Source organism: Ammospiza caudacuta, chromosome 25 (assembly GCF_027887145.1).
Source record: "Ammospiza caudacuta isolate bAmmCau1 chromosome 25, bAmmCau1.pri, whole genome shotgun sequence".
NCBI lineage: Eukaryota > Metazoa > Chordata > Aves > Passeriformes > Passerellidae > Ammospiza > Ammospiza caudacuta.
Genome location: NC_080617.1, coordinates 7525713 through 7543500, shown reverse-complemented (window position 1 = coordinate 7543500; position 17788 = coordinate 7525713). Strand labels below are relative to the sequence as shown.

Genomic DNA, 17788 nt, shown 5'->3' with positions numbered 1-17788 from the left:
GCTGAACCCAGAGCCCAGAGGGGACAGCTCCGCTCCTGCCCTGCTGGAGCCCTGTTTGGAAGGCAGGGTGAGAGGAGCCTGTCCCTGCGCCCCACACACCCCGGGCAGGGAGGGGACACTTGGGCTGCCAGGGAGGTGACACTGTCTGCTGTCACTGCCTTGAGCAATCGGCGGGGCCAAGGGCCGGGATGAGTCACCCCAAGCCTGGCACGTCCCTGGGAGGGGGCTCAGCTTTCTGCTGGCCTGCTCCTGCTGCTGAGCTGAGCCCACCCTGACAGAGCTGCTCCTGCTGCTGAGCCCACCCTGACAGAGCTGCTCCTGCTGCTGAGCCCACCCTGACAGAGCTGCTCCTGCTGCTGAGCCCACCGTGCCCTGAGAGCCCACCCTGCCCTGGGCTGCTCCGGCTGCTGAGCCCACCCTGACTGCCCTGGGCTGCTCCTGCTGCTGAGCCCACCCTGACAGAGCTGCTCCTGCTGCTGAGCCCACCCTGACAGAGCTGCTCCGGCTGCTGAGCCCACCGTGCCCTGAGAGCCCACCCTGCCCTGGGCTGCTCCTGCTGCTGAGCCCACCCTGACAGAGCTGCTCCTGCTGCTGAGCCCACCGTGCCCTGAGAGCCCACCCTGCCCTGGGCTGCTCCTGCTGCTGAGCCCACCCTGACAGAGCTGCTCCGGCTGCTGAGCCCACCCTGACAGAGCTGCTCCGGCTGCTGAGCCCACCGTGCCCTGAGAGCCCACCCTGCCCTGGGCTGCTCCTGCTGCTGAGCCCACCCTGACAGAGCTGCTCCTGCTGCTGAGCCCACCCTGACAGAGCTGCTCCGGCTGCTGAGCCCACCCTGCCCTGAGAGCCCACCCTGCCCTGGGCTGCTCCTGCTGCTGAGCCCACCCTGACCGTGGCGCTGACCCTGAGGGTGTCATTTTGGGGATGGAGGGGTTTGAGCACCCATCACAGCCACAGATCTGGGCTTTCCTGGGTCCCCCCTGGATTCCAGCCCTGATTTCCAGCTCCATCATGGAGCTCCTGCTCAGAAGCAGTTTCCCCATCAAGAGGTGCTTTCCAATGGGGATAAAACCTCCTCCAAAAACGCCAAGGTCCCCAGAGCAGGCAGTGGTGCCAGCCTGGCAGGAGGCTGCCCAGGCCAGGGACGATGGGCACTCCATGTCTGGGTGCCCAGACTGGTGGTGCCCAGCCCCAGCCCTGGGCACAGAGCCCTGGGGGAGGCTGGTGACAAGGACGGGCAGGGCTGTGGGTCCTGCTGCTGCCACCCAGGCTGGGCAGAGCCTTTGGCAGGCAGCAGAACGTCCCTGCTGGCCCTACAGCCCTGCTTTGGTGGCATTGTCCCCACAGCCCCCAAAGGGGCAGTGCCAGGGCCCTGCTGGGCAGTGACTGTGAGGTGGGCACACTCCTTGGCCCTGGCACCCAGTCCCTCTGCTCTAAGGGTGTTTAGGACACTAAAACTGATCCATTTGAGAGCTTTTCTGGATGCTCCTGCAGATGGGAATGCCGAGAGCATTCCACAGACAAGGACCAGGCTGGGGATGGAGGTCCCGATGTCCCCCTGGTCCTTCCACCTGGGTGCCCCCATCCTGGGTGAAGCAGGGGGACAGAAGGACCCCAGGGAGCTCCCCAGCAGCACAAGCCTCTCACAGGAGTGTCCTGGGAGCCAGGGCTCCTCCTCCCCAGCGTGGAAAAGCTGCAGGACCGGCTGGGAGCGGGGAGCACCTTCCTCCCACACGGCCCAGCCACGCTGCAATTTCGGGAGCTGTTGAAATCAGTTAACTCCTGGGGAGCCAGGGGGGAACCCAGAGCCCCAGGGCCGGACAGACAGCCCGGTTCCCCTTCCTGGGCACGGCACCGCCAGCTCCGGCCGCGCCGTGCCCAGTTTAACCAGTCCGGGTGTCCCCGGGCCGTGGGGTCAGCGCGAGCCCTCGGCTTGTTAGTCCCGCTCTGGCTAATTACAGGGCTGGGGCTGTTCCCAGGCTGGCAGAGCCTGGGGCCAGGGGGAGGCCACGCTTTGGGGTCCCCCAGGACCAGCCCTGACACTTTGGGGGGCCAGGGTGGCACCAAGGGTGTTGTGATGGGGCTGGGGAGGCCCAGGGGGCTCACAGGGGTTCATCCCCTCTGCACCCCCTCTCCAGGTGTGCCATCCAGGTGAGCAGCGCTGGTTTGTGCTCTGCCTACACCAGAGCCCTCATGACATCCCAGGCCAGCCCCTCGCTCCCCCAGTTCCTGCGTGCACCAAGGGGGTCACATCCCTGCTCGTGCCTCATTCCCCAAAGCTTGGGGGTCCCTGCACCCCTCGGGCTGCGATTTGGCCAGGGCTGGGCTGGGGCCTGGCGTGTCCCCCTGTCCCCCTGCAGCACGTCCTGAGTCAGGCGCCTTTCCTTCCCTGCCAGGGCTCCCATCAAAGGCAGCTCCTGCCCGGCCCTGCTGGCTCTGTGAGCTCATAGCCCAGGGTGCCGTGACTGTATTTTATTGTAATTATCGTTCGTGTTGAAACGCGCTGCTGGGGGAAGGCGGAGGGAGCTGCGCCCTCGCCGTGGCCCCGTGCCAGGGCCAGAAGTGCTGAGCTTTCACCTGTCCCAGCGCCGGGACCCCGAGAGGGATGTGGGACCCCGAGAGGGATGTGGGACTTTGAGAGGGATGTGGGACCCCGAGAGGGGCGTCCCCACCCCAGGGCTGTCCTGTGTTGCTGCCCATGCAGCTTTTGTGGATTTTCCTCCTTGGAATTAGAGGGGCCATTGGGGAGGACCTGGGGACCCTCACAGGGGTGTCAGAGGCAGGTTTTGGGGAGCTCTGGGTTTGTATTAATGGGGTTGGGTCAGGGACTCGGGACCTTTGAGCACCTCAAAGCAGCCAGCTCTTTGTGGGGCTGCCAAAATCCCCATCCCAGGGATGCACAGAGCCCTGAGCCCTTCCACTGGGTGCAGCTCAGCCCAAGACCCTGCTGGGGGAATGGGGGGCACCGAGGGCAGCCAGGGCTGGGGGTACTGACACCAGCCACTGCTGGGGGGCCCGGCCGCCCCCACCCTGGGATGGGAAGGGGGCGAGGCAGGCCCGGAGCTGCCCGGACATGTGCGCAGGGAGAGACGAGGCAGACGAGAGCAGAGGTGCAGGAGAAGGTTTATTGGAGCACAGAGGCAACACGAGACGCCCTCCCGGAATGGGGGGGCTGCCCGGACCCCCCCTCGCCCCGGCCCAGCCCCTCACCTCCTCCTGCCGCTGCTCCAGCCCTCTGGGACAGGGGGTTTGGAGCTGGCACAAGCCAGACCGGACACCCCCACAAAAAAATGTTAAATAGCTGGGGGCTGGCAGCTCTCCGGGACAGAGGCACCCCCTCTCCCTCTTTTCCCCCTCCCCAGAGCAGAGGATGGGGCAGAGGGAGGGAGGGACCCTGCCAAAACCACCCCCACTCCCGGTATCCAGGCTGGGGGGAAGCTGAGACTCCTTCCTCCCCGCCAAAACCGACCAAAAAAAAAAATTTAAAAAAAAAGATTAAAAAAAAAAAAACAAACAAAAAAAAAAAAAAAAAAACCACGAAGAGATGCCGAAGGGTCTGGAGCGGGGCAGGGGACGCTCAGTTCTTGGGCTCTTCGCCAGCCTCGCCGCCGTCTTCGCCGGCACACTCGGCTGTCCATAGCGTGAGGTTGTCCCTGAGCAGCTGCATGATGAGGGTGCTGTCCTTGTAGGAGTCTTCGCTGAGCGTGTGCAGGTCGCCCATGGCCTCGTCGAAGGTGGTCTTGGCCAGGGAGATGGCCTGCTCGGGGGCGTTGGCGATCTCGTAGTGGAACACGGAGAAGTTGAGGGCCAGCCCCAGGCGGATGGGGTTCGTGGGCTGCATCTCCTTTTTGCTGATGTCCATGGCCTCTTGGTAGGCCTCCTGGGCCTTCTCTATCGTCGACAGGCGGTCGTCCCCGCTGGCCACCTCGGCCAGGTATCGGAAGTAGTCGCCCTTCATCTTCAGGTAGAAGACCTTGCTCTCGGTGTCGCTGTCCTTCTTGATGAGATACTTGTCCAGCAAGCCCAGCACGTTGTTGCAGACGGCGTTCAGCTCCTGCTCCACCTTCTCCCGGTACTCGTTCACCACCTGCGCCTTGTCGTCGCCCTCCTCGGTCTTGTGCTCGATGCTGGAGATGACCCTCCAGGCCGAGCGCTGGCAGCCCACCACGTTCTTGTAGGCCACCGAGAGCAGGTTGCGCTCCTCGTTGGACAGCTCGTCGCCGTGCTCCACCACGGCCTTCATGAAGTCGGCCATGTCCTCGTAGCGCTCAGCCTGCTCGGCCAGCTTGGCCTTCTGCACCTGCTGGTTTCTTGCCATGCCTGCGACGCGGGGCGAGCAGCGGGGCCGGGAGCCGTCGGAGCCTCTGCCGAGCGCCGCCGCCGGGATTCGCTTTTGGCCGCGCGTCGGAGCCTCGAGCGAGAGCAGGAGGAGCCAGCCAGGTCCAAGGAGTGTCCTCCTCCTCCTCCTCCTCTGCTTCCTCCCCGCCGAGCGCGGCCTTAAAAGGAAAATCGCGGTGAATCATCGCCCGCGGGCGGCGGGGCCGGGGAGGGGGCGCGGGGGGCGGCCCACGCCCTGCCCTCCCGGTGGGTGCGGCACCCGCGGCTGCCCCGGGGCTCTCCCCTGAGCCAACGCCCGCCCCGGCACCGGGACGCGCCCGTGGAGCTGCTGAGAGCGCTGGGGAGGCGGCGGAGCCGCGCTGTCCTTCGGGGGCACGGCGACGCGGCAGCGCTGGCTCGTCCCCAGCCCGGAGAAATGGGCCACGGGGTGCGGCCGCTCGCGAAAACGGGTCCCACCCCCCCGAAAAAGTCATATCACAGTCGTTTTTAATGTGGAGATTGCCTCGGCGGTAATTGCGAGGGCTTGACGGGCAGGTATTTATTCCCACAGGTGGGGAAACCGAGGCAGAGGCTCCGCACCTCTCCCAGGCGCCGCGGAGGGACCGGCCCAAAAAGCGGGGCACGGTCAGCGCTGGCCTTTGAGCCGCAGGTGGGACCCCCAAAAACTCCCCGTGGTGGGAGGATAGAGGGGAGACCCCATCCCCAGCAGCTCCAGCCCATCCCCATCAGCTCCAGCCCAGGGCTGCCCTCGCCCATCGCACCGGGGCCGTTGCGCATCTCTCGGGCCGTAAATTCAGGGTTTTGGCCTTCTCTCCCTGCAGGATCTGGGCTGTTCCGGGCGGGCCGTGGGCCGCGGTGCCCGATAGGGATCTGAGCTGCGCCTTGCGCTGAGTTTCACTCCGAGCCTGTTGCCACACGCCGGGCGCTGCCGCAGCCCCGGCCCCGGCCCGGCCTTATCTCCGTGCGGGAGCGTGCGGGAAGGGCAGGGTGGGGCCGCCGGCTCCGCGCCAGGCCGAAAGGGGGTTGTGATTCTTTCCGTGAGCTCTCGCTGCTTTGTTCCTGCCTGCCGACACCCGGCCGGATCCCCCTGTGCCTCGCTGAGCTTCCACCCCAGCCCTGCTGCGATGGAGGAGGCAGGAAAAACGTGAGGATGCTTTTCCCAGGCGCTTCAAGGCCAGGAAAACACCCCCAGCCTTCACACCGCCCCCTCTGCACCCTGGGATTCAGGAAAAAGGAATTCACCGGGCTGTTCACCCCTTCCTGGCTGAGCCCCTGACATGTGCTGGGTTTGGGGTGCCCAGGGTGCCATCGAGGGGCTCCCGTGGCAGCAGCGTGAGGGTGCCCAGCCCCACCAAGGTGCCCACAGCCCCTTCATGGGTCCCACAGCCCCTTCATGGCCTCCACAGCCCCACCAAGGCCGGCCCCATTCTGTGCCACAGCCCGGTGTGGGCACAGAGCAGCCCCATTCTGTGCCACAGCCCGGTTTGGGCACAGCCCGGTGTGGGCACAGAGCAGCCCCATTCTGTGCCACAGCCTGGTTTGGGCACAGGGCAGCCCCATTCTGTGCCACAGCCCGGTGTGGGCACAGAGCAGCCCCATTCTGTGCCACAGCCCGGTTTGGGCACAGGGCAGCCCCATTCTGTGCCACAGCCCGGTGTGGGCACAGACCGGCCCCATTCTGTGCCACAGCCCGGTGTGGGCACAGACCGGCCCCATTCTGTGCCACAGCCCGGTGTGGGCACAGACCGGCCCCATTCTGTGCCACAGCCCGGTGTGGGCACAGACCGGCCCCATTCTGTGCCACAGCCCGGTGTGGGCACAGATCAGCCCCATTCTGTGCCACAGCCCGGTGTGGGGAGCTCCTGGCTCCCGTCCCCAGGGCTGATGGCACAGCAGCAGGGCCAGCCCTCGGTGGCTTCCCTCGGCTCTGCTCGGGCCTGCCCAGGCAGGAGCCGCTCCCCTCCACCCGCCGAGCAGAGCCAGACACAGAGGACGCTAAATAGGAGAAACTTTCATTTTGTTACAAAAGTAAAAGGCATAAACAGACGGTGAATCCTACAGGGCTGGGGCAGGCCTGGCTGCCCACTCAGCTCTCAGCCCGTGGAGGCTGCTCAAGGTGCTGGAGCCCCTTCCCCTAAATCCAGAGCCGTGCTGGGATGAGGCTGGCAGGGGAGCTGGCCCGGGGGCTGCAGGATGAACTGACCAGGTACGGATTCCCATCGGGAAAGTCCTGTGGCACACGGACACGGCTTGGAGGGGCTGGGAGGGTTTGGTGCCCCCGGTTTGGCTGTAAATGCTCTGGAGAGGTCCTGCTCCTTCCAAAATCCCCTTGGGACGCCAACCACGACATTTCCAGGCGGGGAGGCACCGGCACGGAGCGCCCAGCGGTGGCCGGGCTCGGCTCGGCTTGGCTCGGCACGGCACGGCACGGCACGGCACGGCACGGCACTGCGCTCCTTCACCGCTCTCCTCGCTGCGGGGGCTCTATGGCTTTGGGCTCCGCTGCCGCCGCCCCGGGCACGAGGGACGGAGGGAGGGAGCGGAGGCACTCCGGTGGTCATGGCTGCGGGCTCGGCTCCCGTGGGCGCCCCACGAGAGGCTCAGGCTGCTGCTCGCGGCGCTGGATCCGCCCGGAGCGAGGCCGAGCAGAGGGGAGAAGAGAAAGAGAGAGTTAGTGCCAGAAATGGAGCTGGGGAGCAGCAGGAGCAGGGTGAGCAGCCAGGCCCACTGGCAGGGCTGGGGCACAGGGAGGAGGGGGCTCAGGAGCCCTCGGGGGGCTGCAGGGAGGGGCAGAGGGGCAGCTCACGGCCCACAGGCGACACATCCCATGCCAAGTGCCCCGAAGGAACTTACCTTGGCCACAGGAGGGGGAACCGGGTGCTGCAGAGAGGAAAACGGGCAGAGGGGCCAGAGGGGTCACCCAGGCCACAGAACGGGTCAGGGATGGGGGTCCAGACCCACCCAGGGGCCACGGCTCCTCCAAACACCAAAGCTCTGCTTGGCTGGGCTTCCCTCACACAGCCACGGCAGGCTGGGCCCCGGGCTGCAGAGCCCTCTGCCACACGTGCCCCACAGTGTCACACAGCGTCCCACAGCGTCACACAGTGTCACACAGTGTCCCAGTGCCCCACAGTGTCACACAGTGTCCCCAATGTCACACAGTGTCCACACAGTGTCACACAATGTCCCACACGTGTCACACAGTGTCCCAGTGCCCCACAGTGTCACACAGTGTCCCCAATGTCACACAGCGTCCCACAACGTCACACAGTGTCCACACAGTGTCACACAATGTCCCACACGTGTCCCAGAGTGTCACACAGTGTCCCAGTGTCCCACAGTGTCACACAATGTCCCACAATGTCCCCATGCAGACCAGGTGGCTCCAGCCCAGCACAAAGCCAGGAAAAACCAAACCTCTCCTCTTGTGGCAAAGCGTTCCTGTGCCCCCTGACCCCCAGCCCTGGCACCGTGCCCCGTGGGTGGGATTCTGGTGGGATGGATGGGACACAGGCATGGCAGCACGGCTGGGATGATGGGCTCTGAGCTCAGAGCTGTCATGCAGTGAGGATGGGTGGCTGCAGTGGTGAGAGGGAGATGGAAGCACTTTCTTACCAGCCAACCCTCAGAAATCAGGGCAAACGTCCGAGGAGGGGCAAATCCCGTCAGGCTGTGCAGGAAATGGCAAAGTCCTGGCAGGCATCCTCCTGGGGAAGACACCAGAGGTTATGCACCTCACACCTGCCACGGGGCCACAGGGCTGGCACAGATGGGGCACAGGTGCCAGCTGGAGACAGGACACTGAGGTGACAGCAGCAGGAGGGGATGAGCCCCTGCCCAGCCTGGAAATGTGGGACAGCAAATTCCCTTCACTCCAGAGGAGCCACAGCAGCGCCAGCTGCTGCTCATCCCTCCCTGCAGGAGCTTCCAGGTGAGGCCTGAGCCCAACAGAGTGCAGCTGGCACCTGGGAGATGCCAAACACCGGGACACACCTGCCCCCTTCTGTCTCCAAGGAGGAAATAATCATCCAAGCAGTTAACTCTTTCAAAATAAAGTTTTATTGAGTAACAAAGGAAACTGGTTTAAATAAAAACAGGAAGGAGCCTGGCCCCTGGTACCCCCTCCTCACTGCTCCTCTGCCATCCCCCTGGCACAGGCACTTGCAGAGTACAAAGCACGACGCTGGTGAGCTCAGGGGGCTGGGCTGCCCCCAGAATGTGCTGCCCCTGCCCGAGGGTGAGACTGGTCTGTCTGATCCAAGGAAACCTGACAGGCAGCACGGCACTGTGAGCCTCTGCCCCGGTGCCAGCGTGCACAGCGCTCCCTGCACAGCACAGAAAATGTTCTACGTAGAAAAAAGTCCTACAAATTGTGCAAAAATATCCAGCAGCTTCGAGTAACACGATTCAAGTATTGCTACAAGGTTTGTGACTCTGCCCTCAGCCCAGGGACACGGAGCTGGCTGCCTGGGTGCAGAGGGTGCTCAGGGATGAGCAGCTGGAACGGCTCCCAGGGCACTGGGGACAGCCCTGGGGACGCTCTGCTGCTCAGAAACCCAAACCAAGAGCACACATGAGCTTATCAGAGACCAGCACCCCTCACTGCTTCCTCGTGAAACCCCACCTGGGAGGGAATTCAGGTGCAGTTCAGGAATTCAGGACCCTCAGGAATTCACACACTTTTCTGCTGCCTCTTGGTCTCCCACAGACAGGACACAACCCTGGGGAGCTCCAGCTCCCAGACCTGACCCCTGCAGCCTTGTGCATCTCCTGAGAGTCACAGAGCACAGAGTGTTTCTTCTTCCCTGCTAGAGGAGGGTCCCCTGCCTCGTGTCCTTGCTGCGAAACGTGTCTGACCAACTGGCAGGGCCAAAGCACAGCCCCAGGCAGCACAGGAGCAGCAGGGAGCACCCAGGACATCCTCACCTGCCTCCAGGGGAACAGGGAGTGTTGATGGAGCTCACAGGGGCACCAGGGAGGTGACACCTCCTCCAGCCCAGCCCCGAGTGGGAACCATCTGCCAGTGCCACCTCCCAGCCTTGGCCCATCTCATTCCCAGCAGGAATCACAGCAATTCCCTGGAGCTCAGGGTCTGGGGGCTCCTGGGGACCCCCTGTTCCAGCACGAGTCCAAGGGTCCCACAAGCTGTTGGGCTCTGTCAGGCAACACCCCTGACAGGCCACCTCACAGTGAAACAAATGAACAAAAAGTAATAAATAAATGTAAAAAAAAGAAGGCAACGCATGGCTCGAGTCTTTGGCAGCTCTGGGTGCCAGGGCTGCCCGCCTGAGGCCGGGCATGAGGCAGGGGAAGGAACTGGCTGGAGCAAGGTGCAGGCACAGCAGGCACTGGGCACATCACAGCACTGCTAGGGAATGCCTCCTACCATGCTGGTGTCAGTTTTGGCTCCAAGGGAAGGGATTTCACTCTTGGGACTGGACGGGGTCCCGACATCTGGCTGGACAAATCCTCTTCTGTCTATCAAACTGCAAAACAGGAAGGGAAGAGCAGTTCAGGGAGCAAAGACTGAAGCTGGGAGCTCGCAGGCCACAGGGAAGGCTCCTCTCCCAGGAGCTGCAGAGCACAGCACAGGGTTGCTGCCCAGCAGGCCACAGACCCCAGCCCATGAGCCACAGACCCCTCCCATGAGCCACAGACCCCAGCCCAGGGGCCACCACAACCCGAAGGGGAACTGGCCAAAGGGCTTCACAACATGAAAGCACCATGAAAGAGGAACAAACTGGAGTAGAACATTGTTCTCCTCCCCACAACCTCCCAGCCTGGCTCCCTGAATGCACAGATTGACCAGCTCTGAATGGCAGCCCTGCCTTTTGGCACCTCTGAACCCACCACAAAGCCTGGGGACACTGCAGAGAGCAGGGCCTGATACAAAATATAAACCACAAAATATAAACCACACTTTACTGTGCTGCTGTCAGCACCACAGAGTTGCTCCAGGACTCCAGCCTGGATCCCCCAGGGATCCCCACATCCCCAACAGGCTGGGAGCTCCAGGCAGGCTCTCAGAGGTGAGGAGCAGAGCAGGGCCTGACCCTGCCCAGCTGCCCCATCCTGTGACAAGCTGCAGCTGTCCTGTGCTCTCCCATGGCAGGGGGCAATTCCCAGTGCTCTTACCTGGGGTAGAAGGGTCCACACAGCACTGCACAGCAGTTTGTGAGGATGCTTTTATGGCTGTAGGGATTGGCAAACTCCGAGCCCCTCTTGTTTGACCAGGAGCCCTTGATCTGAAAGGGATGGACAGAGATCAGGAGGGGAAGGATGGAGAGCAGACAGTGACACAACAACAGTGGATGCGTGCAGGGGTGGAAGGTTTGTCCCAGAGCACGGGGAGGACACCTGCAGGCACAAACAGCCACGTGCTGCCTCTGCTGAAGTGCAGCCCTGCAGCTGCAGAGCTCCCAAGCTGTGCCCTCCCCGTGCTGCACAGCAATGTCACTGCTGTCACCACTGCACAGCAATGTCACTGTCACTGCTGTCACCCCTGTCACCACCTGCCACACCGCCCCGTCCTCCTGCTGCCCTCGTGGTCCCCAGGCTGGCACCCACCAGAGCAGGGCTCTGCTCCCTCGGGCTGCACAAACAAACAGCCAGGGGATTCCCAGCCCAGGGGCTCCTCTGTCCCCAGGCCTGCTCTGAAACTGGCTGTGGCACAGGGGCTGGGCAGCTGCCACAGCTGCCTCAGGCTGCACTGAAGCAGCACCAGCACCTCCACCAGCACATTTCCTCCTCTTGTTTTGCTTCCTCCCCCCAGCTGCAGCACGAGGCTGGAGCCACGGTGCTCCCAGAGCTGGGTACAAACTGTGAGCTTCACCCACACAGCCCTGAGCAGTTCTGCCACACCTCTGAATGTAAGGTGGAGGGGAAAAGGGAAAAAGCAAAACCAAAAGGGATGCAAACACACTTTCTGCAGTGCTGGAAGCTCCCAGCAAGGATTACAGGTACTTCTGGCCAGAAGGGCGAATTGTGATTCTGAGGATCAGACAGATCCTGCTTTTCCATACAATCTGCCCCACTCAGGGCACTCATTTGGTCCTTGGAGCCTGTGCACAGCCCAGATTTGAAGGCAAATCTCATCAGATGTCTGTAGATTGCTTTCTAATTAGAGATGAGGAACTGCCAGACACAAAGGGACTGGCCCAGGGTCTCAGAGGAAACCCGTGGTTACACGGGATGCTGAATTCAGATCACCAAGCTCACACCCAAATACTCCCCTGGGCCAGCCTCCCTTTTTTAATCTCACAACTCCTAATTTTAAGCAAGGCCACAAACAGACTGGAAAAAACACACACGTGATGGCTCTAACTGCTGCACCTGAAAGTGCAGCCGTGGGCACAGGCTGTGTGCTCTGCACTGGGGAATCACAGACATGAAACACTGCACTGGGGCAGCCAAGAATGCCCTGAGAGCTGCTCAGGATGGGTCACAGGCATCCAGGTACTTACATCTTCGTTCGTCGTCAGGTTGGAGGCGACCAAGTAAGTGTGAAAACCTGAGAGGCCCAAAATGGACCAGACTGAGAAAAAACAAATCACCAGCTCCAGCACAGTGAAACAGAAGTCAAGGAAGTCTCAAGGAACAAAATCATCCTTCAAGGAGAGGCAGAGGACTGTCTGGGGAGGTTTGGGCAAGCTTCCCATTCCCTGAGCTGGCTTGCAGGGATCCACCAAGGCACAGCCTGCTCCAGCTCTTCCCTCTCCACCTAAACCTGCAAAGTGGGAAACAACCCACCCTTAGTTCCAGGTAGCCAGGGGACTAAATTACTTTGGGGAAGGGACACCAGGGTGATGTGCAAAGAGCTCCTGGCCCCTCTCTGTCAGTGATTAGCAGCGCAAGGCACCCCGAGCAGCTGCTGCCAGCAGAAGGATATCTCGCAGGGGTTGTCTTCAGAGTGGCCAGGAACCCATCCCTCTGAGAGCCTGCAAAGCAAGAGAGAACAAGGAATGGCATCCCAGCAGCAGCCCTGCCCCTGCAGCCAGAACTCCACCCCGTGGGCTGTGTGGCTGTGTCTGTGTGCTGAGGAACACCTGCAGTCTGGGATGCTGCAGGAATGCCAGTGCAGGGACACGGCTCCAGGAGATTTGGAGCTGGTGGCAAAGTCACCTTCCCTGCCAGGGTAAGAGCAGCTCACCTGCTCTGGGAAGCAAATCCCCTCCCCAGCCCCCAGAGCCCCTCTGCAGCGAGGTGAAGCAGACCCGTGGGACCCTCTAATCCCTCAGATCCCTGGTGTAACCCCACAGACCCTCCTGTCCCATGGAGCAGGGAGCAGAGCTGAGCTGCAGCCACAGCCCCCGGGCAGGACTTACGCAGGGTGAGGTGGGTGACGACGCAGGCGAAGATGAAGGCGGTGAGGAAGGACAGGGACAGGATGAAGGCGTAGAAGTAGCGGTAGTTGCGCTTGCCCACGCAGTTGCCCACCCAGGGGCAGTGGTGATCGAACCTCTCTGCAACAAAGGCTCCAGGTGAGGAGGGCTCCTGCCACCCCACACCCAGCACGGAGCACACTCTGCTCAGCCCCCCAAAATGAGGAGCTGCAAACCCATCTGCACCCCGAGGGCAGAACCCCTGTGCAGCAGTGAGAGGCACAAAGATTCCATGGTGGCTGTACCAGCCTGGCCACACACACTGAGGAGCCTGCAGCAAACCTTGTGTTTGTTTACAGAACCCTCCTCCCAAAACCAGGGAAAACAGAGCCAGGGAGTCTTGGATGTGCTGCCCCTTGTCCTGAGACACTGCACTAGTGCTGCTTCCAATTTAAATGCAAAGGAGACAGACCATGCAGTATCCTGTTTCATAATCCTTCAGGAGAAGCAAAAAGCAATGTGTCCAGGAACACAAGTGACAGGACCAGTGACAGGACCAGAGGGAAGGGATGGAGCTGTGTCAGGGCAGGGGCAGGGACAAGGCTCGATATTGGGACAAGGTTCTTCCCCAGAGGGTGCTGGCACTGCCCAGGCTCCCCAGGGAATGGGCACAGCCCCAAGGCTGCCAGAGCTCCAGGAACATTTGGACAGCGCTGCCAGGGATGGCCAGGGTGGGATTTTGGGGTGTCTGGGCAGGGTCAGGAGGATCAGTGGTGCCTGTGGGTCCCTCCCAGCTCAGGATGCCCTGTTTGATGCCCACCTTCCCCCCAGTGAGTTCCTCCCAGCTCAGGACACCCTGTTTGATGCCCAGCTTCCCCCCAGTGGTGCCTGTGGGTCCCTCCCAGCTCAGGACACCCTGTTTGATGCCCACCTTCCCCCCAGTGAGTCCCTCCCAGCTCAGGATGCCCTGTTTGATGCCCAGCTTCCCCCCAGTGGTGCCTGTGGGTCCCTCCCAGCTCAGGATGCCCTGTTTGATGCCCAGCTTTCCCCCAGTGAGTCCCTCCCAGCTCAGGACACCCTGTTTGCTGCCCAGCTTTCCCCCAGCGGTGCCTGTGGGTCCCTCCCAGCTCAGGACACCCTATTTGCTGCCCAGCTTTCCCCCAGGGGTGCCTGTGGGTCCCTCCCAGCTCGGGACACGCGGTTTGCTGCCCAGCTCAGCCCTGCTCACCCACGCAGTTGTCGCAGACGCTGCAGTGCGAGGTGCGCGGCGGCCGGAACATCTTGCAGGTGTAGCAGTACTTGAGCTTCACCACGTACTTGTTGATCACCACCTCCATGGTGCGGGCTGGGGGACGGTATGTGGAGCTGCCCATGCTGTCTGCAGGGACAAGGAGGGACACTCACAGCCCTGTGCCACCTCCCAGCGGGGGCAGGGGTTGGCACACGCTCTCCTGGCTTTAACAGCGCACAGGATTTGTTGCAGGGTGGGCAGCCAAGAGCTGCAGTCAGCTCCAGCATTATTTATGGCCTGTCTTTGTTCAGTGCTGATGCTGCTGGGATGCCAAGAGGAAGCAGTGAGCGCCCAGTGCTGTGGAACATCAAGCAATTTACAAACAGTGAGTGTGAAGCAGCAGCCCAGGAACACCAGCTCATCTCTGCGTGTCCAGCAGGTCACACCAGGCAGCCTGGCTGTGCAGGCACGTGTGGCTCTGCCACAGGAGCATCCCTGGCACTGCCAGCACACAGCCTGTCCCCCCACAGCCTGCAGGGACTCGCCTCCATCACTGTGGGGAAGGACAGCAGCAGGTCTCGAGTGCTCCAGTAGATTCCCTGGAATTTGACATGTTTGTGTTCATAGCACAGGAGGGTTCCTCCTCCTCCAGGTTTAAACTGAGGATTTTTAGGGGCATTGCAAGTTACATCTCTGTGTGCTGGCACTCCATTATTCCCTGGGGGCTGGAGACTGTTCCTATACACAGCAAGAGCTGGAAACCCCTGGTATCATATTTGCAGTTTTGGGGGTTATTCCTTTTAGTCACTCCCAAAAAAGTACCTTTCCAACTGTGAGGAATTCTTTGAAAACAGTGATGCAATAGCGAGCATGTTAAGAGGATAATAAGTGGATTATATTAGCAGTAACAGCTGGCACATCAGGCAGCATCTGCAGCCAGATTACTGCTTTAGGCCCTTATAAATAGAAACGTGGATCACCACTCTGGGGGATATTTAAAAACCATCTTTAAAGTCAGATGTAGAATTACTGCCTTGCATCTGTCTTCAGCAGGACAGATTCAAGCTGTGTCACATCAGCTCTGCTAAAGCATTTGCTCCAACCTGTCACATCAACAACGTCCTGAGCTCCTTGGCTGTCCCCAGACCAGCGTGACAGAGCAGTTTTCAGAAGAGGACAAACATCAGTCTACTCTAAAGAACACCTTGCAGCACAGCAGGCTCAATGGCAATATCAAAAAGCATTAATTGTCCTTCAACTCTGCTGCCTGGGAAAAAGCTGGGACTGGACAGGAGCAAAAAGCAGCTGAGCTGCTTTGCAGATCCTCTCTGAGGCACTGCCAGAGGAGCTTGTTGCACCTCTCATCACGACTGGTAAACACTGTCAAGCCCCACAATCTGATACTCTGGATTTTTCTCCCCCCTGGACAAACCCAAAGGAGCCAAGACCCAAAGAAGGGGCCTCACTGAGCCTGGAGGGTGCACAGACACACACAGAGCTAAACACAGGGACCAGAGCTCTCACCAATTCGCCTCTCCAGGTCCGCAGCCTCGCTGGGGGTGGCTCTGGGCAGGATCCCTGGGTCCCTGAAGCTCGTCTGGAGCAGGCAGCTGATGACAAAGAAGAAGAGGACGGCGGCGATGATGGGGATGGCCAGGGTCAGGTGACTGGCAAGGAAGGGGCAGCTGTTGGAAGATAAATAAAATGGAATTGTTATCAATCGTTGCACAGACCCGCTGTCAGCTGGGACATCACGCCATGACTATCACGGGGCAGTGGGCTCAGCAGCCAGCCTGGGGCTGGTTTTGCAGAGATGGGGCTGGTGTGATCACACCCCACGCCAGGGCAGCTCTGTTACCCACAGGCAGCAGCTGAGGACAGCAGAGGACACAACCCTGCACACACAGAGCCACTGTCCCCTCCTGCAGAGCACCCAGAGCCAGCACATGATGGGCTGCCCCAGCCCCGAGGGCTGCAGGCAGTGCTCAGGCTCTGCAGCAATCTGAGAGGATTAAGCAACTTTTGTTTCACCTCCCCAGCTCAGCTGTCCAGAACAAAGCACCCACCAAGCAACAAAACCCCTTCAGTCCAAGCCTGAGCCCCTCAGACATCCACAGAAAGGTCAGTGAAAGGAGAGATGTGAGCCTGTTGTCAGCCCTTTCCTGAGAGAACCTCCAGAGCCCACTCTGCCCCACTAGGGAACAACAATCACACAAATCATAGAATCCCCAAATGGTTTGGACCTTAAACACCATCCCATGCCACCCCTGCCATGGCAGGGACATCTTCCACTGTCCCAGGCTGCTCCAAGCCCTGTCCAGCCTGGTCTAGGACATTTCCAGGGATCCAGGGGCAGCCCCAGCTGCTCTGGGCACCTGTGCCAGGTTTTCCCACAGAAACCATGAAATGCAGACACAGACAGACGTATTTGCTGTACACCCAGCAAACTGGAGCCTGTGCCACAGAGGCATCCTGCAAAAACAACAACTTGGGAGAGCCCCAGGGCATCCTCAAGCACGAGAGGGTGACTCGGCAAGAAGGGAGGCAGAGCAGATGTCCTGTGTGCTCTGCCCGGAACACAAAGCCCTCGCTGTGCTGAGCCGCCCGTCGGCCCCCGACCTGGCACGGAGCTGTCAGGGCACGGATGATGCTGAGAAAGGGTTTTTCCATTGGGATGCCGTGCCTGCCTGCCGCAGCTGCCTGTCCCTTTCAGCTCATCTGACTCCTCAGAGCCTCTAATCCGATCAAGCACTTTCATCTCCCCGCCAGCAGGCTGGGGCAGCTCTGCTCCGAGCCTTGCAGGGATAACGCCGAGACCCAAAGGCAGGCGCGGCTCCCCCTGCTCCAGGGAAAAGCGGCTCCCATCCCTCCCGGGACAGAGACAGGCAGGACACCAGAACCCTCCGAGGCGTCAGGAACGCAGGGTGCTCCTTCCCCAGCCCCCAGGGCAGCACAGGACACACCGGGATGCTCCTGGCTCCCCCTCCCTCGGGCTGCAGGAGCAGGGAGCTTCCCTGGACCAGCCTCCAAAGGAAAGGAAAGATGCAGCTCCCGATTCCCCAGACTGTGCTGCACAATGGGGGCCCAGCTCCAGGGCAGACCCTCCAGGTGGGACCCCAAAGGGTTTCACCATTTAGAACACTGCTCCTAGATCTCAGTGGTGGACAAAGCCCACGAGCCTTGGGGGTTTCCTGGGTGCAATTTCGGGCCAATTCTCTTCTTGGGAGCAAAAGGGGAGACCTGCGGGCTGTATTTAAAGGCCAGGGGGGCATCCTAGGGGGACGTTAAACCCCTCCCTGGGGCCAGCCTGAGCAAACAAGGCGCAGAACGACCCCTGCCCACCACAAACACACCTGGGCACAGGTGATGGGGCACTGACTGCTGCAAAGGGGCTCTGGGGGCTGTACCGTGGGGAAGGGCAGCGGGCAGCAGGGACAGCGGGGATCCCAGGGGAAAAGGGGACCCCCAGCCCACCTCCCTCCGGCCCGGGGCCAGCGTGGGGTGCAGCTAACCCCGGCAGGCCTTAACGGGGGGACAAGCAGCCGCCAGGGGCGGCCCCGAGGCGCGGAGCCCGCACGGCTCCGGGGCGCCGAGCCCGCCGGGCCCACACTCACTCGAAGGCGAAGAAGAGGCCGCTGGTGGCCAGGATGAGGCCGAGCGTGAGGGCGAAGACGCCGCTGTGCCGCGCCAGCATGAGGCGGCCGCCGCAGTAGAAGCGGTTGCGGCCCGGGAACACCTCCCACTTCCTGCGGGGCCGCCGCGCCGCTCCGGCCGGCGGGGCCGCGGCCGCCGGCCCGCCCGGGCCCGGGCCCGGCGTCGCCGCCGCCCCGGGCGAGATCTGCCGGTACTCGCAGTCCTTCATGGCCGCGCCGCGGCGCCCGGAGCCCCGGCCCGGCCCCGA

At 61.7% G+C, this 17788-nt stretch overlaps 2 protein-coding genes across 4 annotated transcripts; both read right to left on the bottom strand.

Moving 5' to 3' along the window:
- Window positions 1-3537: 3537 nt before the first annotated feature.
- Window positions 3538-4471, bottom strand: SFN (stratifin). The gene has a single exon (XM_058819790.1). The coding sequence runs from the start codon at window positions 4313-4315 to the stop codon at window positions 3575-3577; it is 741 nt and encodes a 246-aa protein (XP_058675773.1). The 5' UTR covers window positions 4316-4471; the 3' UTR covers window positions 3538-3574.
- Window positions 4472-6335: 1864 nt separating this feature from the next.
- ZDHHC18 (zinc finger DHHC-type palmitoyltransferase 18) lies at window positions 6336-17749 on the bottom strand. 3 transcript variants are annotated; one of them, XM_058819726.1, is made up of 10 exons: window positions 17502-17749; window positions 15412-15572; window positions 13885-14034; window positions 12660-12797; window positions 12224-12272; window positions 11799-11901; window positions 10471-10580; window positions 9722-9821; window positions 7951-8042; window positions 6336-6955 (listed from the first exon to the last, which is right to left on the bottom strand). In XM_058819726.1, exons 1-9 carry the CDS (start codon window positions 17747-17749, stop codon window positions 8001-8003), a joined length of 1101 nt encoding a protein of 366 aa, XP_058675709.1. In that variant the 3' UTR covers window positions 6336-6955; window positions 7951-8000. The 3 variants fall into 3 exon arrangements, with proteins under 3 accessions (XP_058675709.1, XP_058675711.1, XP_058675710.1); XM_058819728.1 differs by lacking the exon at window positions 6336-6955 and having other exon boundaries at window positions 7978-8042; window positions 9262-9821; XM_058819727.1 differs by lacking the exons at window positions 6336-6955; window positions 7951-8042 and having other exon boundaries at window positions 8450-9821.
- Between the last annotated feature and the right edge of the window lie 39 nt (window positions 17750-17788).